This window comes from Piliocolobus tephrosceles, chromosome 2 (assembly GCF_002776525.5).
Source record: "Piliocolobus tephrosceles isolate RC106 chromosome 2, ASM277652v3, whole genome shotgun sequence".
Lineage (NCBI taxonomy): Eukaryota > Metazoa > Chordata > Mammalia > Primates > Cercopithecidae > Piliocolobus > Piliocolobus tephrosceles.
This window is the reverse complement of record NC_045435.1, coordinates 93,908,050-93,935,323: the sequence shown is the minus strand read 5'-3', so window position 1 is coordinate 93,935,323 and position 27,274 is coordinate 93,908,050. Positions and strand designations below refer to the sequence as shown.

General features: G+C 49.9%; 1 protein-coding gene and 1 long non-coding RNA gene across 2 annotated transcripts in view; one reads left to right on the top strand and one right to left on the bottom strand.

The window, feature by feature from the left end:
• Positions 1 to 27,274, bottom strand: part of CCDC13 (coiled-coil domain containing 13) — a 66,362-nt gene that overhangs the window by 23,561 nt on the left and 15,527 nt on the right. Inside the window, exons 3-12 of the mRNA XM_023231431.1 lie at positions 25,961 to 26,109; positions 21,098 to 21,240; positions 20,460 to 20,549; positions 15,753 to 15,869; positions 14,420 to 14,524; positions 11,501 to 11,662; positions 8,314 to 8,490; positions 4,402 to 4,608; positions 2,162 to 2,301; positions 1,594 to 1,677 (exon numbers count right to left, since the gene is read on the bottom strand). Coding sequence (XP_023087199.1) covers positions 1,594 to 1,677; positions 2,162 to 2,301; positions 4,402 to 4,608; positions 8,314 to 8,490; positions 11,501 to 11,662; positions 14,420 to 14,524; positions 15,753 to 15,869; positions 20,460 to 20,549; positions 21,098 to 21,240; positions 25,961 to 26,109 — 1,374 coding nt within the window. The remainder of the gene's footprint in view (positions 1 to 1,593; positions 1,678 to 2,161; positions 2,302 to 4,401; positions 4,609 to 8,313; positions 8,491 to 11,500; positions 11,663 to 14,419; positions 14,525 to 15,752; positions 15,870 to 20,459; positions 20,550 to 21,097; positions 21,241 to 25,960; positions 26,110 to 27,274) is intronic.
• LOC111555407 lies at positions 1,276 to 13,656 on the top strand. The gene is made up of 4 exons (XR_002735531.3): positions 1,276 to 1,359; positions 9,580 to 9,694; positions 11,531 to 11,671; positions 13,439 to 13,656. It is a non-coding gene; the product is annotated as an uncharacterized LOC111555407 (long non-coding RNA).

The window sequence follows — 27,274 nt, the reverse complement described above, 5'->3', positions numbered from 1 at the left end:
TGACTTCTCTGTGGTCTTGGGCAGGTCTCTTCCTCTCTCTTCGTCCCAGTTCCCCCACTAAACTTTGAGAGGGGTGGTTGAGATGGGCTCCGAGAACTGCAGACCCCTCCGTGACTCCTAAATATGCTCTAAGGCCTTGCTGCTACAAGTGGTCTCTGAATCGGTGGATCTGGCATCTCCTAGCAGCTTGTTAGAAATGCAGAATCCCAGGCGCTACCCCAGACCTGCTGAATCAGAACCCGCGCTTGACCTGGCTGATCAGCAGGGGCTCTGTGTGTGCACTGCAGTTTGGAAAGCCCCATTCATCTCCCCAGTTCTACAATGTGGGCAGAGGAGGAGCAGGAGCAAAGGGCCGATTCTTCACTCTGCCCTCGTCCCAGGCACCCCACCAGAGTCACCTGAAGGGAGTGGGTTCAAACCATGCCAGCCCGAATAGACATACTCTCTGGGATCACTCTGCTGGCTGGAGCCAGGTCATTCTGTGAATTCCTGCCTGTGAATTCCTGTTCCTGTCACCTATGGTATGGGACTGTAAACTCCATGAGGGTAGGGCCCACACATGTTCGGGTTCAGTATTTGTGTGTTGTGGAAGAAACAAGCCTGAGAACCAGCAGTCTGGGCAGCCAAAGCACCAGCAGCTCCTGTATCTCTGTGTGGCGTAGAGGTCACAGCCACACAGGCCTGGAAGGGACTCTAAGGGGTCATCTTGTCCATCTTCCTGCTCTCATTACTGTGACTAAAACCTCAGAGAGACAGAGCCTGCCCATTCTCCCTGTGCTGTGACAAGGCCTCCCACCCTCAGGAGTGTGGCACATGCCTTGTGGCTCAATGTCAGCCCACTCTCCCCAAGTGCCTTTGTGACCCCAGTCTGATGGGTGGGGCAGCTTTGGCCCACAGACGCTATGCTGCCAAGTGTCAGCAGCATGCTGTCCCCCACTTTTGGGGGATAGCAGCCCAGAGAAGGACCAGTTTGCCTGGAGCCACAGAGATGAGGGACTGGGGTCACTAGGAGGCCTTGCCTGGAACCTGAGCTGACCTGCCTGAGGGGTCAGGGCGGGGAGTGCTGACAGCAGGAGCATGGCTCCAGTGGACAGTGGGCAGGGCTCGGGACAGGGCTTAGAGGCAGGACAATGCTGTCCTTTGTCTATGGGCTGGCAATAGGAACAAAGGGCCCATTTACACCCTCTGGCTTGATTCTATCAACAAAGGGGGGCCCGAAGGCTGAGGGGATATCAGTGGGAACCCATATCATGTGAAATTCTCCCCTTAGAGGCTGATTCTCAATGAGCAAGAGAAGGTGAGGGAAGGTGCTGGAAGCCAGGCCCAGGAAGATTCCTCATGTTAATTCTCGGGTAGCAGGTAGGAAACCTAGCCTAGGAGTCAGAGGCCAAGATACTAGCTCTGAAGCTGCTTACTCTATCATCTTGGACAGGACACTGGACTTCCCTGATCCTCCCTGTCCTTATGTAACCTTGGAAGAGTCCCTGGACTTTGCCTGGCCTCAGTTTCCCCTCCTTTTAATGGGATGGCAATACTGCTTGAGCAATCAAGAATGGGAAAAACTGTGAAAGTCCAGGGGTCGGGGGTCCATACCTAGGTGAGGTCCTGTGGGGACTGGGCAGGGAAGGCCTCGTGAGAGCAGATTCCACCAGGGTGTGGCCCAGGCTGGTCACAGAGCTGTGTAAAGGCGGAAGGGGCCCATCAGCCTGGGAAGGCAGACCAGGCCCTGCTGGGCCTCACCTCTGCATGTGAGGTGGAGCAGTGGCCAGCAGGGGTCCAGTAAACCCTTGCAGTAGTCCTGTGGATTTGCTGCCCTTCTTTCCAGAACTCTTGCTTGCTCAAAATGAGGCAGAACAGGAGACACTAGAGCCTTGAACAATCCAACACAGGTCTGTTTGAGGGCCCCAGGGGCAGAAAACAGAGAGGATCTTACAGGGAGCTGCAACCAGCATGCTCTTGAAGTGATAAAATCTGGGCCTAACTGGTTCATTACTGCAGATGCAGAGCTGATGTCATAGGAGAGGCCCACGTATTAGAAGAACAGCAGCATAGTTACCTTAAAATTGCACCCATGGCTTCCCATCAGAGGTGGCAAGAAACAACCTTTCTTCTGAATAATCAATGTTTACTTTCCAACCCCTCTATCCCATTGTTTTCTTACCGAGAAGATCCAAGCCTGCCAACGTGATCGCCTGCTGAGGCCGGGGACTTGGTCAGGCCTGGGTCCTCCAGGAACTGGGTATAGGCAGGGCTGACCTCACGACCACTGGACCCCTCACCCACTCCTTTATTCCGAAGATACTGTAGAAACAGATGTGGGTTCCATCCTCAGGGCTTTGGCTCAGAGGCCTAGAGAAGGCAGGAGGGGACCTTGGCTTGATTTCGGGGCTTTCAGAGGATATGAAAGAGGCTTCTTTTCGGGAGTGAAAAGCGAGGCCTGTTTGGTGAAGGCACTACTTGCATGATAATGACATCTAATAATGCCTCTCTTCAGAAAGAAAGCTACATGGTGTGAGGACGGTGACTCGGCCAGGAAGCTGTTCTACATTCAGGTTCCAGAGGGAGGTGCATGGCCTCGCAGGCAGGGCAGGTCAGAGACTGACGTCTCCGAGTGGGTCCAGGCAGCCCCACCCACATGTGGCTGAACACCAGGTGTGACTTGAGGCCAGCTGCCTTCCTCAGCTGGAACACCTGGACTTTCCAGACACCTGCAGCCAGAAAGGCTGGCAGGGATTCAGTGAGGGCAGGCAGCCTTGGGTGGAGGCTGAGCCTGCCAGGCCCCCACCCCTCCCTCAACCCCTTCCTCTTCTGGATACCTGCTGGGACTGGACTGGACAGGAACATTAGAGACCCCCAGCAGGAGGTCAGGCCACCAGAGTGGACAACTGGTGTAAGCCCCTAACAACCTGGCTTGTCCGCCACTCCCACCCATTCTGAGAAAACTCGAAACGTGTGCCAACTTGTCTGGTGGGTAATGCTTGGCCCCCATTCAGCTGGTGACCTCAGAGGTAGGAACAGTCTTCTCCTGTGTGCCTGGAGAAAGGACAGTGGTGAAGTGAAGATGCTGGAATGTTCCTGTGTACCCCTTCAGACTTCCCTCCCCAGTGAGCCAGAATGGGGAGCAGGGCGAGTCCCCACTCACTGACATATGTGCTCTGTTCCCAGACTTCCTCATGCCCCGAGGCTCCCCTTCAACCTCCAGGCACTTTGTTATAGCCAGTCCTGGGGCCCCAGGCTGCCCTGGCCTGTGGGGATAGAGGCTACAGGACAAACCAGGCTGGTCAGCCAATGCCAGCCTGAGGCCGGGCCTAGGGGCTCTTGGGCTCTTACCTCTGAACAAACCACAGATCCCCAGAAACAAAGAGCAGGGCTGCTTTGCAACATGCCTTTGGCTGAGCCAGTCTATTTCCCAGTGGGCCAGAGGCTGCAAGGCTCCTTTGTCACTGGGAGACTTGCATGCCTGTCAAAAAATTCTCCCCAAGGCCCACCCAGCCCCACCACCACCCCAGGGAGGTGAAGGTGGCTAACTCCTAGCAGCCCCAAGCTGTGCCCTCAAGGCATCTGCCAAGACAAAATATCTTTACAAGTTCATGCCTTAGACAAACATTTATTGAGCATCTACTGTGTGCTTGCTCCAGTGCCAGGCACTGAGGTACCACGGTCTATGCTCCCTCACAGGGAGTGCAGGGGAGAACACAGGAAAATGACTACACAGTGTGAGAGAAGTTTGGCTTGGGGATGCATAGGGAGTTAGGAGAGTGCTAGGAGGGGCACACAACACAACAGGGGTCCCAGGGCTTCCTGGAGGAGCTCCTGATTGGTAAGACCTAAAGGCTGAGGGGCGGCCGGCCAGACTGAGGCTGTGCGGGAGGAGAGGAGGGAGTGTGCTTCATGCTGCACGTAGCCCTGGAGCGCAGAGCAAGCAGGGCTATGTGAGGAGCTGAATGGTGCCTGCGTAGCCAGATATGGGGAAAGAGGAAGGGTGAAGAGAAGATGCAGGACGCGTGACAGCAAGAGCTAGTCACGTGGTGCCTGGAAGCTGAATGAAGTGTGGTTTTCCTTCTCTCATCCTGCTGCTAGAGCTACTGCCACCATCTTGAATCCTGAGGATAAGGCCACAGCTGGAGATGGGAGAGGGTAAACTGGAAGGTGGCTGGGTCCTTGAGAACCAGGTGAGGTCAAGGGTGATAGTAAGCTATGAACAGATTTTAAGTGGAGCAAGGATATAATCAGGTTTGTGTGCAGAATGGGTTGGGGAGCCAGATAGAAGAAGGTGGCCAAAGTGGAGACAGGAGGATGAAGTCTGGCCTGAGCTAAGGAAAGTGGAAAGAAGTGGAAGGAGCTGGATGGACTTGCCCAGCTTGAAAATGGGTTTGGGGGCTGTGCCAGTGCCCTACTCACGTGCACATTGAGTTGTCCGATCTCCATCTCCAGCTGCCGCACTTTGGCCTCCCGCTCAGCCACCATGGCCTGCAGCTGGGCGACTAGGCTGTTGCTCTGCTGAGCCTCGCTGTTCAGTTGCTGGTCCAGGTGGTGCTGGGACACTCGCGTCTTCTCCTCCTGCAGACTCAGGCTGCCTAGTATCTCCTGTAGCTGCTTCAGCTGGTCCTGGGGGGCCAGGCAGGAGGGCAGGTAGAGTCAGTCATGGCCCACTGGGCAGAGGAGGTCAAGAACAGACTGTCTCCCTCACCCCAAAGTAGCCTGCAGGAACCTAATAGTGGGATCCTGTTCTCTCAAGAGGCAGGAACACCTTCCTTGCCTGCCATCAGGGGGTGTTGAACCAGGCAGGTGGGGACCATGTACTTTTCCTGTCCTCAACTTCCTTCTCTGAGTTTGGGGCAAAGAAGATCCAAGGGGGTCTCAGACAACAGAAAGCAGATCAGATGGTGACACCTCACCCGGTGGGAGAGATATTTAGCTAAAAGGAAAGCCTGATCCTGCTTGGCTGGGAGACTGCCCTTGGAGGCAGTACCTGGGCCGCTGCCAGGGATCCATTATCACCCGACTGAAGCCCCATCTCAAGGAAATGTCCTCAAGGAGACTCCCGGGCAGAGGCTTCCTGCCTGGGGCCAATAGAAAGGACAATGTCAGTGATTTGGAACAGGTAGGGGCCGTTTTCTCCACCTCAGAGCGGAGGAAACTGAGGCCCAGAGAGCCCAAGGGCACATTGCTGGTGAATAGCATGACCGGGGCTAGTTTGCAGCTCTCATCATGCCACCTTCAATAACAAAGAATGGTGACATGCAGGGACCTCAGAGGACATCCAGCCCTGCAACTTATTTTTAAAACTGGCTGCTGAGCCTCAGAGAGGGGATGCAACTGGCCTATGGTCACACGGTGAGGTACTGACAGAGGCAGGCCTAGATTTCAGGTCTTCCGTGCCCCACCCACCACCCTGTCATGTAAAGTGATCATGAACTAAGGTAGGTGCCTGAGCCAGCAGCCCCCAAACACCCCAGCCAAGCCAGACACGATCACCCTCAGGGGCCTGCAGGCACAACTTGGAATCTGACACCAAACTTTGGTGCTTCAGGTCCCACAGAGAAAAGTCCAAGCTGTAGGGTTAGGAAAGCAGTATGGCTTTATTAGTCAAAGAAGTTTGTTGTTGTTGTTGTTGTTGTTTTATACTTAAGTTCTAGGGTACATGTGCACAATGTGCAGGTTTGATACATAGGTATACATGTGCCATGTTGGTTTGCTGCACCCATCAACTCATCATTTACATTAGGTATTTCTCCTAATGCTATCCCTCCCCGAGTCCCCCACCCCTTGACAGGCTGCAGTGTGTGATGTTCCCTGCCCTGTGTCCAAGTGATCTCATGGTTCAATTCCCACCTATGAGTGAGAACATGCAGTGTTTGGTTTTCTATCCTTGTGATAGTTTGCTGAGAATGATGGTTTCCAGCTGCATCCATGTCCCTGCAAAGGACATTAACTCATCCTTTTTATGGCTGCATAGTATTCCATGGTGTATATGTGCCACATTTTCTTAATCCAGTCTATTATTGATGGACATTTGGGTTGGTTCCAAGTCTTTGCTATTGTGAATAGTGCCACAATAAACATATGTGTGCATGTGTCTTTATAGTTGCATGATTTATAATCCTTTGGGTATATGCCCAGTAATGGGATTGCTGGGTCAAATGGTATTTCTAGTTCTAGATCCTTGAGGAATTGCTACACTGTCTTCCACAATGATTGAACTAATTTACACTCCAACCAACAGTGTAAAAGCGTTCCTATTTCTCCACATCCTCTCCAGCATCTGTTGTTTCCTGACTTTTTAATGATCACCATTCTAACTGGTGTGAGATGGTATCTCATTGTGGTTTTGATTTGCATTTCTCTGATGTGACCACTGATGATGAGCATTTTTTCATGGGTCTGTTGGCTGCATAGATGTCTTCTTTTGAGAAGTATCTGTTCATATCCAAGCCCACTTTTTGATGGGGTTGTTTTTTTCTTGGAAATTTGAGTTCTTTGTAGACTCTGGATAATAGCCCTTTGTCAGATGGGTAGATTGCAAAAATTTTCTCCCATTCTTTACATTGCCTGTTCACTCTGATGGTAGTTTCTTTTGCCATGCAGAAGCTCTTTAGTTTAATTAGATCCCACTTGTCTATTTTGACTTTTGTTGCCATTGCTTTTGCTGTTTTAGTCATGAAGTCCTTGCCCATGCTTACGTCCTGAATGGTATTGCCTAGCTTTTCTTCTAGGGTTTTTATGGTTTTTAGGTCTAACATTTAAGTCTTTAATCCATCTTGAATTAATTTTTGTACAAGGTGTAAGGAAGGGATCCAGTTTCAGCTTTCTACATATGGCTAGCCAGTTTTCCCAGCACCATTTATTAAATAGGGAATCCTTCCCCCATTTCTTGTTTTTGTCAGGTTTGTCAAAGATCAGATGGTTGTAGATGTGTGGTGTTATTTCTGAGGCCTCTGTTCTGTTCCATTGGTCTATATCTCTGTTTTGATACCAGTACCATGCTGTTTTGGTTACTGTAGCCTTGTAGTATAGTTTGAAGTCAGGTAGCGTGATGCCTCCAGCTTTGTTCTTTTTGCTTAGGATTGTCTTGGCAATGCGGGCTCTTTTTTGGTTCCATATGAACTTTAAAGTAGTTTTTTCCAATTCTGTGAAGAAAGTCATTGGTAGCTTGATGGGGATGGTATTGAATCTATAAATTACTTTGGGCAGTATGGCCATTTTCATGATATTGACTCTTCCTATCCATGAGCATGGAATATTCTTCCATTTGTTTGTGTCCTCTTTTATTTCGTTGAGCAGTGGTTTGTAGTTCTCCTTGAAGAGGTCCTTCACATCTCTTTTAAGTTGGATTCCTAGGTATTTTATTCTCTTTGTAGCAATTATGAATGGGAATTCACTCATGATTTGGCTCTCTGTTTGTCTGTTAATGGTGTATAGGAATGCTTGGGATTTTTGCACATTGATTTTGTATCCTGAGACTGCTCAAGTTGCTTATCAGCTTAAGGAGATTTTGGGCTGAGATGATGGGGTTTTCTAAATATACAATCATGTCATCTGCAAACAGGGACAATTTGACTTCCTCTTTTCCTAATTGAATACCCTTTATTTCTTTCTCCTGCCTGATTGCCCTAGCCAGAACTTCCAATACTATCTTGAATAGGAGTGGTGAGAGAGGGCATCCTTGTCTTGTGCTGGTCTTCAAAGGGAATGCTTCCAGTTTTTGCCCATTCAGTATGATATTGGCTGTGGGTTTGTCATAAATAGCTCTTATTATTTTGAGATACGTTTAATCAAGGAAGTTTTTATAGTCAGATAAACCTGCTTTGAACTCAATTGTATGGTCTTAGATGAGTTATCTAATGAATTTGACTCTTAGTTTCCCCATCTGCGAAGTGGGATTAAGATATAGGATCCTAGAAGGTATCCTGGGGATTAAGCGTTACAACATTCCCAGAAGGGGAAGGGTTCTGTGCCACCACAGAGACAAGTACTGGTACTGGCTCCTCTTGTCCCTTTCATTCCTTGCTGAAAAATAACCCAGGGTATAATCCCACCTCCTTCCCCCAGTACATTTCTGTCTCTTTTGGGTTCATAGGCCCAAGTGCCTTATGCCTGGTGCTGCTCCATCACTGCCCTCAGGCAGCCTCCCTGAGCTGCTCCTGTCCCTGGGGCAGGGCTTTGGTGCTGGGGGCCATCTGGAGGCAACGGGCTTTGGGGTTACACAGGTGGCATTGAGGGGTGAGTGAGGGCTCACTCTGGCCATGGCTGCGGCCCATCCTTTGGGGAACCAGCCCTGGCTCTTGCCCTGCCTGAGTGGTGGGGCCATACCATGAGGGCGTCGATGAGCTCGTCATCATGCCGGCCCTTCTCCACCAGGGTCCCCATCTGGTTCTTGAGGGTCTTCACCTCACTCGACAGCAGCTTGTTCCGAGACCTCATGCCCTCGAACTTCTTTCTTAGCTCTTCAAGCTCTCTCTGGAGGGCATCCCGCTCACTGGCAAGTTTCTGTAATTAGAAAGTGAGGGCATGGGCAGCAGGGCTGTGTGGGACCTTGGCCACATCTGCTTCCTGGCTCCTACTCAATGGCAAGGCCTGGGGCTGGGGGTGGGGGTGCTTGTTGAATGCCACAGAGCAAGTCACTAGAGCCAGGGCCCTGACTCCCAGCCCAGGCCTCTCAGGGATATCAGGTGGCCAGCAGCCTCCCATCCTTGCCCTAGCACATGACAGCACTAATGGATGACAGCACTCCCCATCTCAGCCTGAGACACACACAGGCTTCCTAGCACATGAGAGGAAAGCCGCCGGCCAACTGCATGTGTCCTCCAGAGAGAACAGCCAGTGCTACCCCTAAACCCCTCCCCAAGCAGGGGAAAAGAGAAAAGCCATACTTTAGAAAGGGTGCTAGGCTAGGTTCCAACTGCAGCACCTTGCACCACCAGGAGCTAGAATGAGAAAGGAGGGTTGTTCTCCCACTTCCTCCATGATCATTTGGCACAACCCCTGATAGCACCTTGCTTTGCCAGCTACCAACTGGAAACTCACATGCAGCACACATCTTCAGAGTCTCTTATTCACTCATTCCTTCATTCTCAAGCGTTTCCTGAGGGCCTACTATGGGCTTAGTATTGTTACAGATGCTGGGGGACAGCAAAAAGCAAAACAGTCCTTGTCCTCAAGGAGCTGATAATCCTAATGGAGGAGACAGATAATGTCAAATAGGGACAAATGCTTGAGAGTAGGAAATAGGAATAGTGAGAAGGATATGGTCAGGGAAGGCCTCTCTGAAAAGCAGAGGTTGAAGGAGATGAGGGGAAGAGCAAAGGCCCTGGGGTAGAAGGTGTGTGGCTGAAGCACAGTGAGTGAAGGGGCAGAGGCTAGATTAGTCAAACCCGTGAAGACAAGATGGAGACATTGAGGAGGAGCTTGGGCAGTGGGTGACATCACCTGCTTGAGCCTGAGGGTGAACTGTTGCTGGAAAAGTGTTTCCATATCCTTGATGAAGTGAATTATAGAAATGCAAAACAAGTAAAACATGAACCCTTTGCAGGGAGGCAGCCATTACTCACCTGTAGCTCTCCTGCCTACACTCTCCAGGCTCTCATAGATGCCTAGCAGAGGGAATGCATACAGGAAAAGCTCTTTCTTTCCACCCACCATTGCAGCTTATGGTCAGCCCAACTGTTCAACATAATCTGTTCTGCATTAACATGTAAGTCCAAGCTAGGTGCATTTCAAACCCAACATTTCCAAATCTCAACTCCCTTTCTCCTCTTGAACCCACCCTGTCTCCCTTACCCACCCAATATACTCCCTAGCAGTTCTTTATAACTCTTCCTCCTCATCTCTCTTCCAAGTCCAATCAGTCCTTGAGCCCTAGAAAGTCTGTCCTCACTGTCCCAGGTGTCTGGCCCTTCCATGACAGTCCACTGTCTTGGCAAAGATCCTTGGTCATGTCTCCAGGATTACTATTCTGTCTTCCATTCCTCTTCCAACCCATTCCTCCTCTTGCTCCAACCATGTGACCTTTTCAAAATGCACAGTTGACCACCTCCCTCCACAACTTAAAACCCTTTGGTGGGCTGGGTGAGTGGCTCATGCCTATAATCCCAGCACTTTGGGAGGCCAAGGCAGGTGGATCACCTGAGGTTAGGAATTCAAAACCAGCCTGATCAACATGGTGAAACCCCATCTCTACTAAAAATATAAAAATTAGCCAAGCGTGGTGGCTTGTGCCTGTAATCCCAGCTATTTGGGAGGCTGAGGCAGCAGAATCGCTTGAACCCCAGAGGCGGAGGTTGCAGTGAGCTGAGATCACGCCATTGCACTCCAGCCTGGGCAACAGAGCAAGACTCCATCTAAAAAAATAAAAACCCTTTGGTGGTTCTCTACGGCCTTCAAGATACAGGCCAAAAGTCCTCGCTGGCATACAAAGCCCAGCAGGCCCTGCCCACCACTGGTCTCACTGTTTCCCTCCTCACAGCTGATGGTCTAGAGTGCTGGGAGGTGCAACGTGGTCATGGTCACAGCATTCCTAACACGGGGCCTAACCCAGAGTTGGTGCTCACAGGCAAAAGTCTCCTGATGAAAAGGCAAGGCCTCACTGTTAGGTAGCTCACTGCCAGGGCCACTAAGTGGGCCTGTTGTGTAGCCTGCCTGCACCTCTTCATGCTGCTTCTGCTACCTTCTTTAAAGTGGGCCCTACTCCCCACTCTCATTGCAAGTTTGGGGAGGCTAACTCATGCTCTCAAACCTTGAGGCAGGTATCTGAAGCTTGACCAATCAAAACACCCTGTACTCTTGGCCACAGTGATGGGTTCAAGGATGGCCACATAACCTGGCTAGCCCAAAGACACTCAATTCTGGGAATTTGATGGAACTATTGGGAAAGAGAAACACTTTGTCTATAGAGGCTGCATTGGAGGAGAGAAGCTGGGACCACTCAGGGTCCCTGTGGAAGAGAGTGAAGCCAACCCAGGAGAAGGTGCTGAGAGCAAGGCCTCAATCTGCACCTGAAGCTAGGCCACCTCTGGATTGTTCGTTTACATGGGCCAGTAACTTTTCTTTGTTGCTTAAACCTGGTAGAGTTAGAGTTCTGACACTCCTAATGCAGCCAGTGAGATGCGGCCCCTGGTGCTGAGTCCAGCCTGCCCACTTCTTTCATCAGCCTGGAACTTTCCCTCTTCAAGCCCCATCTAACCCTATCATACTTCTGGGGCTGTGGCCCTCCCCTTCTCTCTTTTACAAAGAGAATTTCAGGCACAGCACCTCCAAAACAGCCAGGATGGGACCACGAAAAGTTCATTAAATGGGCTCACAGTGAGGTCCCAGTCAGGCAGCTCAGGTTGGTTTGACAGGATGTGAGGAACATGCAGAGGTGACCCAGGTCCCCAGGTGTCTCCTGCCTAGAAGGGGTGGCTCAGACTTCCGACCACATGTGCCTCAGAGCCCTTACAGGCACCATCATGATCTCTCCTTCCTACATGCCTGGTTGACCTCCTCACTGGGCATGTGTTACCTCCAAGCCTTCCTGTTTTTCCCTTTCCAGGCTGCGGATCCTCAGCAGGTTTTTCTCCTGTGCCGACAGCTTCCTTGGGTGTGGATAGACAGACAACTCATCACTGGCTGTTCCCACAGACTGGCTCCGGGACTGGCCCAGTTGCTTCTCAAGCTCTCGAACCTGAGGATGGTAAAACTCATCATTCCACAATGGGTCTGCAGCCAGCCTCTACTACTCAGAGTGTGATAGGAGATCCCATGGACTGAAGATGGAACCACCTCTCTAGATGGCTGTGGTAGCCCCATCTGAGGAGGACTAGGGGTGGGGGACGATCTGAGCTGGCATCTTGAGCAACACATTGGAAGACACCAGGGAAGTTCAGCTTAGAAAAAAGGTGAATGAGAAAAATCACCCTATCTCTGAGGGGCTGTTTGAGGCTAGGAAGCAGACCTGTGGCCCCAGGAACCAGGGAGGGACAGGATAGCAGGTCTCAGTTCAAGAAAGAACTTCCTTATTTTAGGTATTTATTTATTTAGAAACAAGGTCTTGCTCTGTCGCCCAGACTGGAGTGCAGTGGTGCAATCATGGCTCACCTCTGCCTCCCGGGCTCAAGCAATCCTCCCAGTTCAGCTGCCTAAGCAGCTGGGACCACAGGCACAGGCAACTGTGCCTGGACAATTTTTGTTTGTGTGAATATATATATACACACACAAAAAGAGACGGGGTTTCACCACGTTAGAGATGGGGTTTCACCATATTGCCCAGGCTAGTCTTGAACTCCTGGGCTCAAGCGATCTGCCCACCTCAGCCTCCCAAAGTGCTGGGCAAGGAGGAACTTTCTAACAGACAGACCACCTAAGACTGGGTGGACTCCTCAGAAGATGGCGGTCACTTACAGGAGATACTGCAGAGGGGAAGGCAAGGTTTGGAAGCAGAGAGACTGGCTCAAAGCCTCACAGACTGTGTGACTGCGCACAGGTAACTCTGAATCTCAGTTCCCTCATCTGTAAGATGGGCCTAAGAGTACACCCTGCATAACACTGTTATGAGGATTCAGTATCATGAAGTTGTGTGAGCCTGGGAATCCTCTGAGGTTCTTCTCGGACTGACAAATCTTGGTGCTTACTCCAGATCAACAAACCAGAGCTCTAGGGGAAGGGACTTAGAATCTGCATTTTAAATGCTACAGGTGATTTTTAGGATTAGGTAACTTTGCAAAATCCCAAGATGGTCTAGGTGAAGCTGTCAATACAGCCTGGCACACGTGGGCCCTCAGCAAGTGGCAGGTAGATGTCATCCCACAGAACAATGTCCTTATCACCCTTATAACACTAGGGTAGAAGCAGACAACTCCTAGGATCCTTCTGACCCTGGTTTCCATGTCAACACAACCAAATGACAAAACAACGTTGGTAAACTTGAGCCAGGAAAGGAAGCACAATTTGCTAGGCTCCCTGGCAAAGGGCAGGAGCACAGCTTTGAAGGCACCCATCAGTGCCCTCGTGTGGCGCTGTGAGGCAATTCCGTTTAATCATTAACACTGTTACCGGCCGGGCGCGGTGGCTCAAGCCTGTAATCCCAGCACTTTGGGAGGCCGAGACGGGCGGATCACGAGGTCAGGAGATCGAGACCATCCTGGCTAACACGGTGAAACCCCGTCTCTACTAAAAAAATACAAAAACTAGCCGGGCGAGGTGGCGGGCGCCTGTAGTCCCAGCTACTCGGGAGGCTGAGGCAGGAGAATGGCATGAACCCGGGAGGCGGAGCTTGCAGTGAGCTGAGATCCAGCCACTGCCCTCCAGCCTGGGAGACAGAGCAAGACTCTGTCTCAAAAAAAAAAAAAGAATTTGACATACAACTTAATGACAATAATAAGGAAGTTGCTTTGTGCTTATTATGGTCAGGCACTATCCTAGGTGCTTTAGAAATGTTATTTTATGTCACCCCATTTCACAGGTATGAAGACGAAGACATACGAAGATGAAGGGGTTTGCCCAAGGTCACAGAGTTGGCAGACCAGTGGCCAAACATAAACTCAGGTCTCTCGAACCCCAAGGCCATGCACTATCATCTATTAGCTTCTTGGAGCTTTTCCCCCTTTATGTTGGCTTCAAGGATCCCATGGGAGACACTGACGATAAAAGCCACTGTGACCCTTTAAGTCCCTGGGAACAAGGGTGATGTGCTTGGCAAATAGTGGAAATCACAGACCTTCTCACATGTTTCTCAGTTTGAAGGCACAAAGGGAAAAGAACCACACCTAACTTTTATACAGTGCTTCCTCCATGCCAGGCCCTGTGCTGAGCACTTTACAAGTATTGACTCAATTCGCCCAACAATCCTGTGGGGTAGGCATCATTATTATCCCCATTATACAGATGAGGAAACTGAGGTACAGAGCTAAAGGAACTTGCTTGAGGTCACACAGCTGATGAGTGGAGAGCTGGGATTTGAATCTGAGCAGTGTGACTCCAGAGCCCCTGCTGTTAGCCTCTTTTGGTATGCTCCAAAATATTCAGACAATAAAGAGGGAGACAAGGATAAGTTTTTATTGAGTAATTAAAACTTTCAAAAGACTACAAGCATCTGGACAAAACTGGAAAAAGCTTACAATTACAACAGTCATGCAAATTTACATAAACTAGGGGAAAAAAGATGCCTGGAGTTAAATAAATCAAACCAAAGGCATTGGCATTTGTTAAGCTCCAGTGCCTGGCATGTGGTAAGTGTTATATAAGAGCTTGTTCATTAAATAACAAATTAAAATCAGGCTGGTTGGCGAGAAGGTAAAACAACAGCCCTGCACGAGTGCACTGTGAGACCTAAAGGCCTTTTTTGGGTGCTGTGTGCTTAAGTCTCTAAGGGGGTCAGGGCAGGTCTTTCTGGGGCATTTTAAATCCTTTGTTCAGGCCAGGAGAAGTCTGGTGACTCACCCACCTTGCTCTGCAAAACAAGAATTTGTTGAGCCCGACCCCTCCAGGTCCCTGGTGAGGATAGGAGCTGCTGGACATTGACGTCTTCCCCAACCTCGCTGGCCAAAACCTGAAATAAGGCAGGGCCTTCAGTGTGGCTGAAAGAGAGGGCTCCACCAGACCCTGATGCTGCTGCATATTTAGCGGCATATTCAGAAGCAGCCTTCACCTACACAATCTTCTTCCCATCTCAGAGCATAGCCCTCAAAGGTCAGTTTACCATGTCCCAAGGGCAGCTCTCCCTGTGAAAGTGGTAAACCCATCATCCCTGGCATTTCTTGGCAATGCTTAGAGCAGCCAAGAAACTGCTGGCAATGCCCAGATAGGGCCCCTTGCTCTTGACATATTCTGGGATGACTGAACCACAAAGCCGACCAACACCTGCTTCCTTAACCCATTCACCTATCACCTAGAGCTGAGCTAATTCTAGCTATAGGAAATACATCGCCACAGGACCCTGGCCTCTGTGAAAAGCCACAGACAAGTGGACCTCTGAGTGCAGCAAAGGTGGGCTACTGAATGTCAGTTGGGGCGCTGTGGTCCAAGAAGGGCCCAGCTTTGCGGTTATTGAAGTGCAGCACTCAGGCCCAACGTCAATGCTTTGAGGCAGAAACAATACGCTCCAGCTTGTGACCTGGGCCCCTCTGAAGCCTGTCACAGAAACCCGATCCAGCGTACCAAGTCTCTGGTGCTTGTTTCCACAATAGAACACTGTTTTGGAAATCTTGGCTAGTCTGAGTGGTTCCAGCAGGGAAGACAAATGCCAGAGAATTTGCTATGTAAATAAAAATAAATAACGAACCAGCTGGGCCTGTGTCCCAAGTCTGAGCATTTTCCTTTGAAAGGATCCTTCAATACACAAAGAACCTCTTCATTTTCTGTTACAGACAGCAAAGCAGAAGGCAGGTGCTGGCAGGCTTCCAAGTTAAGTAAGGGTGACATTAAGGGGAGACCCAGGATCTACTGGGGCACAGGTTGTGCAGGGAAGGCTTAATGGACTCTCCCTGGGTGGAGAGCGCTGTCCTCCTCAGTCTAGAGCTGGGCAGACACCATAAGGGCATGTATGCTGTGGGGGTGGGGGTGGCAGGCTCAGGTAGCCAGCGACTCTGCCCACTAAATGGGTATGGACCAAGGACTGGCGGGAGGAAGGACTGGATCTGGAGCCTGACCCGGAGCAAGCAGTGTGCTCACAGGGCTGAGCACTCACGGTTCCAGAATGGAATCCACTGTGCCAGCCGTGCTCTTCCCAAGTCCAGCCCCAGCCACACAAGCAGCCCCAAGCCCTGGCTCTGAAAGACCTTCTGTGCCATCCGCAGCTCCTGCTTCACAGACTGGATCTGGTTGCGGAGGTCACTCATCTTCAAGTTGGTGGCTGCCAGCCTGTCCTGCAGGGCCTTCACCTCTAGGGCCTCCGGCTGGGTGGGAAGGACAGGAAAGTAGTCATTTATTGTCTACATGGGAATAGTAATCATAGCCCCCATTTATCCAAGGCTGTGCCAAGTACTGTGCTGTGTTTGACATGGAGTGACTCATTTAATCCTCATAAACCCCTGTCAGGTAGGTTCTCTTGTAAGCCCCTTATAGATGCAAAATAGAGGCTGGTGGAAGGTAAGTCCTCTACTTGGGCTATCTGGTTAATAAAGGTGGAACCTGGATTTGAATCCTGGCAGCTTAACTTTGGGACTGAGCTTTTTGCAGAGTGTTGCACACACACATGTGGGAGCATGCCTTACAGTAGAGGTGAAGCATCTGGAGAGAGTGGCAGGCTCCACACCTCCCAGACACTTCCTGGGTGTGGACCCTCTGCTGTGCTCAGAGGTTGGCATCACAGCTAATCCATCTTCACTCAGAATAAAGAGGAAACCACCTTACTCCCAGAAGGCAAGCCCAGCATGGCAGCAGAGCCACAGCATCCTAATTCAGGATCCGCCTCTCCCAGATTTGTCAGCTTGGGCCTTGGTTTTTTGACAGCTGAGGGGCCTTGGGCTCTTTCCTAGCAGTGACCACTTTAACTTCCAAATGTTCATCTCTGTGGCTTGAAGAACTACAGCAACCATGAAAACTGCCTGCTGGAACTCTTAGCAGTGTCTTTTTTTTTTTTTTTTTTTTTTTAACCCAATGTTTTATTTAAACTATCTGGATGGAAAGTTTTCTTAAATGGGCTGACTACCTCTCTGTCTTCAGTAGACACTCCTGTGACTCATAGATATTTGACAAAGGGACCTTCAGCCCATTCAAACCCCTTCCATAATGATGAAAATAAGGCCCAGAGAGGGGAGGTAATATGCCTTCAGCCATACAGCTGGTTAGGGTGACGCAGGTGGGATTAGAAAGAACACTGGTCCTTCCTCTGCCCTGGCTGACTCTTCTAATTTAAGCTGCTGCTAATGCTGGGCATCGTGGCCACAGGAACGTTGGTTGTCAGGCTGAGCATTCCATCGGGCAATGATGCTGAGGCCCTCTGCTGCTGCCCCAACAGGGCAGAGCAGCTGAACTTCAGGAAACAGGGATGGTACCACAGTGGCTTTCTGACCTTTCTCTATCAGGCACAAACAAAATCTCCTGTGAATGCTAGTGTGAAAGACAGATCCAAGTATACTGGGTCCAGGAATTTCCATAGACCAGGAATTTCCAGAGGCTCTGGGCAGCCCAGCTGAAAACCACTGGCCAAAGAAACTAGACATGGACACCTGGTCCAGAAACCCTGGCCTCATCCAGTGTCCTCATCTATGGAAAGGGTATACAAATACTTCCCTGTTCCGCTTCCTCAGAGCACCAACATCAGGCTAAAGAGAACAGCCAACGTGAACAGAATGTGCCAGCTGGGAACTTATATGAAGCATAAGTGTATCTTTTTTTTTTTTTTTGAGAGAGTTTCACTTGTTGCCCAGGCTGGAGTGTAATGGCATGATCTCAGCTCACTGCAACCTCTGCTCCCTGGGATGAAGCGATTCTCCTGCCTCAGCCTCCCGGGTAGCTGGGATTACAGATACCCGCCACCATGTCTGACTAACTTTTTGTATATTTTTTAGTAGAGATAGGGTTTCACCATGTTGGCCAGGCTGGTCTTGAACTCCAGACCTCAGGTGATCCAACTGCCTGGGCCTCCCAAAGTGCTGGGATTACAGGTGTGAGCCACCATGCCTGGCCATCCTTTTTTTGAAAGTATATTTTGTTCTGTGTTCTTCCTCCTGTCAGGCCACCTGCCATCCCTGCATACTCTGTTGGGTGCCTGCTTCTTCTCCTGTTAAATGTGTGGCTTTGAATATGCCCTGGGTTGGGAAGCAACACCTCTCCACCCCCTGCCACGCTCCTGCCCTGCCTGTCAGGTCTCCAGTGCCATGAGTCCCAGTGGCCCTGACAGTGGGGGTGCTGAGAGCTGTGGGAATACATGTGCTTCCATATGGCTGCAGTGACCCTGCAGCATCTCTTTGATTTGCTCAGAGCATGGAAAAAGCATAAAGATTGGATCTGACTCTAGAACCTGGGCAGTGATGCCCTGTCCCAGTCTCATTTTCTCATCTGTAAAATGGGGATATATAATGCCAATCTCCAGGGAACCCGTGAGGGTTGCTAGGACAATACATGTCAAGGATGCTGTCTGGGGCAGGTCCTGATGGAGGGCAATGATGGCAGGCCTAGCTTGGCTTGAGTGGGCAGCTGGCAAGTGGGCTGAGGGCCAGATGGTGTTCTGGAGAGGGCTGGATCAGGCCCCATCCTCCTGGCTTAAGCAGCTGAGCTAATCCTACCTCCAAGCCATTTCAGAGTTCTTTCTGCCCAGAGTGAAATTCCACAGGCTTTGTGGGGGACCTGGGTATGGGCACACTCCCTCCCCTACCCGAGGCTGTTTTCTTTGAGAAAATAACTAAAACGCAGTCCATGGGGAGCAGACAATGCCAGTGCCGCTCACATCACAGCTTCCTGAAGCCCCAAGCAGAGGGAAGGGTGTTCAGCTCTATTCTGGAATGTGCTTTGGAGGCCTAGGGTTGGAATGTGGATTGAGCCTGCAGGCTTCTGGAGTGTGGCTCGGGCTTGGGCTGCCCTGAGCAGCCTAATGAGGGGAACACTGCTTTTGCTCTCGCTCTGATCAGGAGATGCCAGGGAGAACACGTGGTGCTGATGAATTGAGACCTGCAGTCCATCACACACTCTTCTCTCTGGAACCTGGAACCTCCCATGCTCCCTATGGCCACAGAATAAAGTCAAAATTCCTGCTCCAGCTGCCATTCAAGGGCTCCCTCTATGGGTGACTTCACCCAGCTTTTTTGGCTTACATTCCCCTTTTCTCCCTTGTGAGCTCTGGGCTGCAGTCAAATGTTATCCAGCTGACACTCAGTTCACCTTCCCCATCTTCCTTCTCCAGTAAGGCCAACTCAGGGATGCCCTCCTCCGTCCCACCTTCTAGCTGCAACCTTAATGGCGGGTGGACTCCCCTGTGAGCTCAGAGCACAGGGGCCATCTCTGAAGGCCCTGTCCACATCCTGCCTTCGAATGACTCCTCATTCCTCCTCTGGGATTCTCCATAGACAGAGTCTCTGTTTTTGTTGTTGTTGCTTGTTTTGTTTGTTTTGAGACAGAGTCTCACTCTGTTGCCCAGGCTGGAGTGCAGTGGCACGATCTCAGCTCACTGCAACCTCCGCCTCCCAGGTTCAAGCGATTCTCATGCCTCAGCCTCCCGAGTAGCTGGGATTACAGGCGTCTGCCACCATGCCAGGCTGATTTTTGTATTTTTACTAGAGATGGTGTTTCACCGTGTTGGCCAGGCTGGTCTCGAACTCCTGGCCCCAAGTGATCTGCTGGCCTCAGCCTCCCAAAGTGCTGGGATTACAGGTGTGAGCCACTGCACCCAGCCGAGGCTCTGTTTTTGATTCCCTGTGTCACAGGGCTTAGAAAATCCCATCAGGCTGAACAAGCAGTTTCCTATCCAGGGCAGCCCTAGTTGGGGATGTGGAGGTGCTCAATGTGTGGAATAAACCAGGGGCAGCTTAGCAGTGTCCTCTGAAGCCAGGAAAAGCCCTGAAGAATACTCAGTCCAGCCTCTGTAGAGGGCAGAGCCGCTTTGCTGCCTCCCTAGCAATGAGACAGGTTTACACAAGACTACTCTTTAGGCGGCACATTCACCCCCGAACCTGAGGGGCCCATCACTGCACAGCGAGGACTGAATTCTCCTCAAGGAAGGCACAGGGCAGTCTGATCCCAGTGTAGGCAGCAGGGAAGATAGGGCTAGAAAACAAGCACCTAATTGGGAGTCCTGGGGCTTGGCTGCCTCTTTCACCAACTGGCCTGGCTTCCCAAGAAAACCCTTGGTGAAGCCTCCTGGAATGTTCTTTAGACTCTGATGCTATTTACTGTCTGGTGTGGGGATAAACCAACCCACTAGGTCAGACTGACTTCCTTTCATGGAGCTGCAATTCCCACCTCTTGAGTTTCATGAACTGTCACTGGTTTAGTAAAATGGGCTCTGGGGAACAAGTCCCCATTTCCAATAGCCACTTTTACTCTGTAGATTTGGAGCTGTATGAAAGGGAAAGTGTTCATAATATGAACTGCCCCATAAAGAACAGGATTCCACTGGGCAGTGGTGAGCTCCCTGTCCCTGGAGTAAGGTGGAGGCTGGATGTGTCCCCAGTGAGGATGCTGTACAGGAGATGGCTGGGCTGACAGTGGGTGATCAGTTGGACCAGGCCTTCCTTCTTGATCCTGAGGCTGTGTTCCAGGGTTCTCAGGCTCCTCCCAGCCTTCCTTACTGGAGACAGAGTTGGAGCTACACCCTCCATGGCTTCCGACAGGACATTCTTGGCCTCAGGCCATACACTTGGTACTGTTCTCTGACGTCTGCTCTGAGGATGCAGCAATGGTAGACAATGGGCACCTGGCCTGGCTCAGCAGCGGGGTTGGGGGTTGGGGGTGGACCCCAGGTAGAGGTACCTACATACCCGTGGAGGAGGGGAAGCCCAGGCCCATGGCTGCCTCGCAGACTCCCCAGCACAGAAGAGAATTCATACCAATGCTCTGTCTCCCATCTGGGCCCTCGGTGGCTTGGCTCCTGCGTCGGTGGCCCCCTTGGCTGACAGCCTGGTCAGGGCTGTCTGCAGCTGAAAAAGCAAACCTTGTGCTTAATACTCTGCTCAGCGATTGTGCAGCCCAAGGAAAGCACTCTGGTGCCTTGTGTGTGTGGTTACCTATGTTGGTGGTGTGTCCTTTTAGCTCACTTTAGGATCATTAATGGAAGAATTCTCCTTTAGAAACCACTCTGGAATGGAGAGGGCTTAATTGATTGTCTGGCCCATTCCCTAATCGCACTATAAAAGCAGTCCAAGGGTTCACTAACAGCTTAATAAATAATAATGCTACACCCATAATCTGTCTCCTGAAATTCCAATAACAGCCTAGGAGGTGGGGCATAAAAGAATGATGGATTTCAGGTTACAGATGAACAGATGAGGCCAGAGACACCAAGAAGCCTGTTGGAGGGCAACAGAATTGAATTTAAAATGCAGCACCACCATATACTGCGTGACTTGAGAAACCCTCTTAACCTTCCAACTTCAGCTCTTCCAGCTACATATGGAGAAGCTAGGGAGGTTCCCTCTTGCCCATGCTGGGAGTCCCCTCCAGGGGGAGAATGACCAAGGCTCCTCACTTCCCGCTCCAGCTCCTGGATGCGATTGGTCAGCTGCTTCACCCTGGTTTTTGCACCCTCTAATTCTGCCATCAACAGCCGGTTCTTTTTGGATAGCTCCACAATTTTGGTGGCGACCACGTCTCCGGCTACACCAGCTGTTCCTAAAATGAAATGAATGGTGAGGTCAATTAAAAACACAGGCATACACATCAAACTCATGCCACACCACCAAAAGCACCAGGGCCTTAAAAGCTAAAGCTGCTTGGCATGAATGCTCATGAAGGGGCACTAGTTTAGGAGGGTCATCATATACTACCTAGCAGCCCTGGGACCCAACTCCAATGAGTGGAAATGCAGCCACTCAGAGGTTCAGTATGTTCTAGGAAAATGATAAAAACAGAAAGCAGAGTTTTAATTCTGTGAGAGTCAGGTTTATCACTCCAATGCTTCATGACATCCTCAGTGACAGGATTACATCCACATCCCTGTAATTTTGCTGTGCCCTCTAATGAGCAGGATGTAGTCCCCTTGGGCCTTCTATGACTCTGGGCTCAACCATTTGGCTTGCTTTGGCCAATGGCATGTTAACAGACAAGGTGCAGATAAGGTAGAGGTTAAAAAGCACTTGTGCAGTTAAACTCGCTGTGTTTGCTTCTGCCCTCTCCACAGGAAGAACATACCTGGCTGGTCTCAAGAATAGAAGAGAGACATGTTGAACAAAGTGGAACCAACCTAGCCAAGCCTGGCCTAGATTCGCTAATCCTCAACCAACCCCCAGATGTTTAAGCTCAATACATGCTTACTGCTGCAGAGATTATGTGGTTGTTTCTTTTTTTTTTTTTTTTTTGAGACGGAATCTAGCTCTGCCGCCCGGGCTGGAGTGCAATGGCCGGATCTCAGCTCACTGCAAGCCCCGCCTCCTGGGTTTACGCCATTCTCCTGCCTCAGCCTCCCAAGTAGCTGGGACTACAGGCGCCCGCCACGTCGCCCGGCTAGTTTTTTGTATTTTTTTTTTTTTAGTAGAGACGGGGTCTCACCGTGTTAGCCAGGATGGTCTCGATCTCCTAATCTCGTGATCCGCCCGTCTCGGCCTCCCAAAGTGCTGGGATTACAGGCTTGAGCCACCGCGCCCGGCCTATGTGGTTGTTTCTTACACAGAATTTGGTGGTAACACCTACTCAATAGAAAGGCATACATTCATTTAGCAAATATTTATTTTCCACCAAGTGCTGGGTCCTCTTGGTATTAGGGATTCAGTGGTGGATAAAAAAGACTTATGGAGTTTACATTCAAGTAGGGAAGACAGATAATTTAAAACATCAAAGAAATAAATATGTATTCTAATATGTAGGAGGAATAAGTGCAGGAAATACACTGCAGCTAGGCAAGGGGGTAAGAATGAGGGAGGTGATGCTATTTTAGATGGAGTGGCCAGGAAAGAGTCTCTGAGAAGGTGATGTGTGAACAGAGACCTGAGTGAATGAAGTGAGGGCTCAAACCATGAAGAGTGCTCTCACCTAGGAAGAACATTCTAAGCAGAGGAAATGGCAAGTACAGAGGTCTGGAGGTGGAATGTGCTTAGAGTATCTGAGGACCATCAAGGACTCCAGAGTAGCTGGAAGGCTACTTGCAGTGGGCCAGGGAAGGAGGCTGTGGAAGCTGACTGAAGGATGTGAGTTGGGGGAAGTTGCATGGTATGGGAGCTGTGTGGAAGGCAGGCAGCGGGAGCTAGTCCAGCATGGTCACTGACTAGGTGGGTAGCCCTGACAGTCCCTTGCCCTCTGGAGTGCAAATCCCCTATCTGTTCAATGGCAGATGTGGTCAGATGGTCTGCAAGTTTCCTGAATGCTTCTGACACTGTAGCAGGGAGTAACTGGCAGTCCTATTTTTTAGTCCTACTTTTTAACATGACCATGATATGCCTCAGAACAAGATGAAGGGTGACAACTGGTGGAAAGCAAATAGGCTCTTGATAGCTTTCAAATCACTTCAGCCCAGGCTTGCTCCTGCCAGTCTGGGCGAGGCAGTGAGTGGGGCAACTAGGAGTAGCTGCCCTTGGAATCTCATGTCTGCTGAAGAGGACAAGAACACACCAAGAGAAAAGGTTCAGAACAGACCTGGAGCCCTGGAGTATCTAGAGGGAGACAGGCCCCATTCAGCACCAAGATGGCACACTTTGCTCCCTGGCTCCTTTAATAGGTTGTGTGTCAGGAGGGTGTCGGGGGTGGTGATAACAAAGGATCACTGTGAAAATCATGAACTCTAGCAGTTAAAGAAATGCAATTTCAGCAGAGGTCTAGTTCTGGTTAAGATGCAATAAGCACACTCTACCCTGTCTCTTTCGCTGAATACAATCAAAAGGCCTGGATAGGATGCGTAAAGCAGCTATCTGAGGGTTCTGGAAGTAAATGGTAGCAAGCATACTGGGGAAGGAAACCAGACCTAGAAGTACAAATGGTCCAGTGGTACGTTTCCTCCCAGGACTCAAATCAGCACAAATTCTGGAACTGGCCATCAGAAAGAGGTCCAAGACAAGGTCTTTCTAGTCCAAAGAGCAGGAAGTGGGGCTCGGACAGAATGGAAAAATCCTCTGGGTATTTTTTTTTCCTATTCTTTCCCAACCCTGTCTCCAGGCAAGCTCTACTGTTGAAGCTGCAACCCCTTGATAAATGGGGGTGGCAGTGGATGGGCAAACACAGAAATGCTAATTATCGGCTAAATAGAATAGTTCTCCCTTTGGGTTCTTTAAAATACATATAATAGTTGAAAGCAAAAAGTATAACACTGACTGATGGGATTTTCAATATATATAGATATAATACATATAAAAACTGCAATAGAAAGGGAGAGGTAAAGGAACCTGGATGATGGTAAAGTTTCTACGTTCCATGTGAAGTGGTAAAATATTATTTACATGTAGACTATGAAAAGGTAATATGTATTTTGTAATCACTAGATCACTTGAAAACTGTACAAAAAATACAGTAAACAAAACCCAAAAGCAATCACTAAAAATCCAGCCAAAAGAAACCCATCTATCAACTCTCAGTAGCCTGTCACTTGCAGCACAGTTTAAAAACATAAATGGAGGTCTGGCATGGTGGCTCATGCCTGTAATCACAGGACTTTGGGAGGCCGAGGCAGGTGGATCACAAGGTCAGCAGTTCGAGACCAGCCTAGCCAACATGGTGAAATCCCGTTTCTACTAAAAATACAAAAATTAGCTGGGTGTGGTGGCACACACCTGTAATCCCAGCTACTCAGGAGGCTGAGGCAGGAGAATCACTTGAACTCAGGAGGCAGAGGTTGTGGTGAGCCAAGATCGTGCCACTGCGCTCCAGTCTGGGCAACAGAGCAAGATTCTATCTCATAAATAAATAAATAAATAAATAAATAAATAAATAAATAAATAAAAAACATAAATGGGCTTGTCAGATGTTCTCTCCAAAATGTGAGAATGGAAATCAGAATGGTGACTTCAGAGTGCAGACTGGATTTAAGTGGTTTTCAGGGACACTTAGAGCTGGCAGTCAGATGAGGCCATGACCAAGTCTGTGTTTTGGCAAAGATTGCAAGAGACAGTTAACAACGAGAGGGGCTGGGGAAGAGGGAGTAACCCCAGATCTGCTTCCCAGGTCGGCTGGGTGGAGATGTGTCTCCTGCTCCTCCTGGAGCCTATCAGCTTCTCTACAGCCTTGCAAAAGTGCAAGCAGCCCCTTCCACAGTTGAATCCATAGCCAGGCTGAGAGTGTAGGCTTCTTTAGCCAGGCTTTGTGTTTTTTGTTTCAGACAGAAAAGGTCAAAGAATGGAGGGAGGTGCATTAGGCTACCATGCATCTTTAGGATACCAAATTCCCCTTTCTTTGTAATTCAGCATTGACTGACCAGAGCTTTGGTCCTATGAACGTACCTATCCTCAAACGCATTTACTCTCAAAGGCAAGGAGGGATAGTCTGGTAGATGTTGAGCCAGCCCTGTTGCTCTCTGTGATTGGTGACATCTATAATACTTTCTGATTTATTAGCCATTTAATTGGCTAACCATTGAATTGCTCAATGGGTGTATACATAACAGAGAACAATCAAGTCCAAAGTCCCCACTACATCAGCAGGGCAAAAGTCAAACTCATAACCACAGAGATATTGGCTCACAACCACAGATCAAAGGTCATTACCAGACCTGCAAAGCCAAGGTCCTCACCAGACTCATGGGGCTACCATGAGGTCTCCACCAACACAGCTAAGGTGTAGCCCAGACTTACATGGCCAAGGCCCAGCCCAGACCTTGTTGGTGGTTGGGTCCCATGATATCCTCCCTATCACAGGTGACTTCCCTGTCTCATCTACCTTTCTGGAGCAGCAACAGCAGGTGCTGTAGACTTCATACCTGGCTCTACTGGGGCCTTTTTTTTTTAAGACAGGATCTCACTCTGCTGCCCAGGGTTCAGTGCAGTGGGGGTGATCATAGCTCACTGCAGGCTGCTGGGGCTTTTTTATGTTCACAACATAACATGTGAGCCAGTATACCAAGGAGAAATGGATCCTGCCAGCCCTTGAACATGCTGTGAGCATGATGGCGAACCCTTGTCATGAGTCCCATCTAGATCACCAACACTGCCTATGATGCTTGCCTGCTGGCCCTGCTGGCCCATTTTTAAATCCCTCATTGCTCTCTGTGCTCCCATTTTCTGGTGGGCTGGCCTCCCTGGGGCTGCTCTTTTCCTCTACCCTCTCCCTCACTTCCAGGACTCCTCTGGACAAGCTTGAACAAAACTGACCCTTGGCATTCTCTTGGGCACCTGGCTCCCTAGAACCTGCTGTCAGCCCTGTCTGAAGTCCCTGGACTGCAGGACAAGGACTGTCACAACAATAGTGGAGCTACCTGTGAAGGCAAGTCTGTCCTCTTCTATTTTCTTTTTGAGGTGTTTGATTTCAAAGTCCCTCTCCTTCAGCAGCTTATACAATCGCCCGTTCTCATCCACTGTTTCCCTGAGCTCATTTCGAAGGTGTTCAATCTCATCTTCAAGCACCCTACAAGGCAAAGGCAGAATTAACCCTCCTCCAAGGCAAAGGCCCTGGTGGGCAGGGGTCAGTCCTCCACTGCCTAGGTGGACAGACGGACACGCAGATGCAGACACACACGTGAAAGAAGAAAGGTTTCAATGTTGTTCATTAGCTGGCTTCAATAGGGAGTTATAAAAAAAAAACCCACTCAGAATTCATATTTCTTTTAAGCATCCATGGAACATGCATAAAAATATATTACAGGGCTGGGTGTCGTGGTTCACGCCTCTAATCCCAGCACTTTGGGAAGCCAAGGCAGGAGTTTATGACTAGCCTAGGCAACAAAGAAAGACCCTGTCTCTAAAAATAAAACAAACAAAAAAAATTGGCCAGGCATGGTAGTGTACACCTGTAATCCCAGTGACTCCAGAAGCTGAGGTGGGAGGATTGCTTGAACCCAAGAGCTTAAGGCTGCAGTGAGTTATCATCCTGCATTCCAGCCCAGGTGACAGTGCAAGATCCTATCTCTTAAAAAAAGTATTATAGGCTATAAAGGGAATCTTAGCAAATTCTAAATAATAACATTATACAGACTGTTTTCTTTAATGGCAAGTGACTGTTTTAGGAATCAATAATAGGCCGGGCGCGGCGGCTCACGCCTGTAATTCCAGCACTTTGGGAGGCCGAGACGGGCGGATCACAAGGTCAGGAGATCGAGACCACAGTGAAACCCCTTCTCTACTAAAAATACAAAAAATTAGCTGGGCGCGGTGGCGGGCGCCTGTAGTCCCAGCTACTCAGGAGGCTGAGGCAGGAGAATGGCGTGAACCCGGGAGGCGGAGCTTGCAGTGAGCGGAGATCGCGCCACTGCACTCCAGCCTGGGCGACAGAGCGAGACTCCGTCTCAAAAAAAAAAAAAAAAAAAAAAAAATTAATAATAAAGCCGGGCGCGGTGGCTCAAGCCTGTAATCCCAGTACTTTGGGAGGCCGAGACAGGCGGATCACAAGGTCAGGAGATGGAGACCATCCTGGCTAACACGGTGAAACCCCGTCTCTACTAAAAAATACAAAAAACTAGCCGGGCGAGGTGGCGGGCGCCTGTAGTCCCAGCTACTCGAGAGGCTGAGGCAGGAGAATGGCGTAAACCCGGGAGGCAGAGCTTGCAGTGAGCTGAGATCCGGCCACTACACTC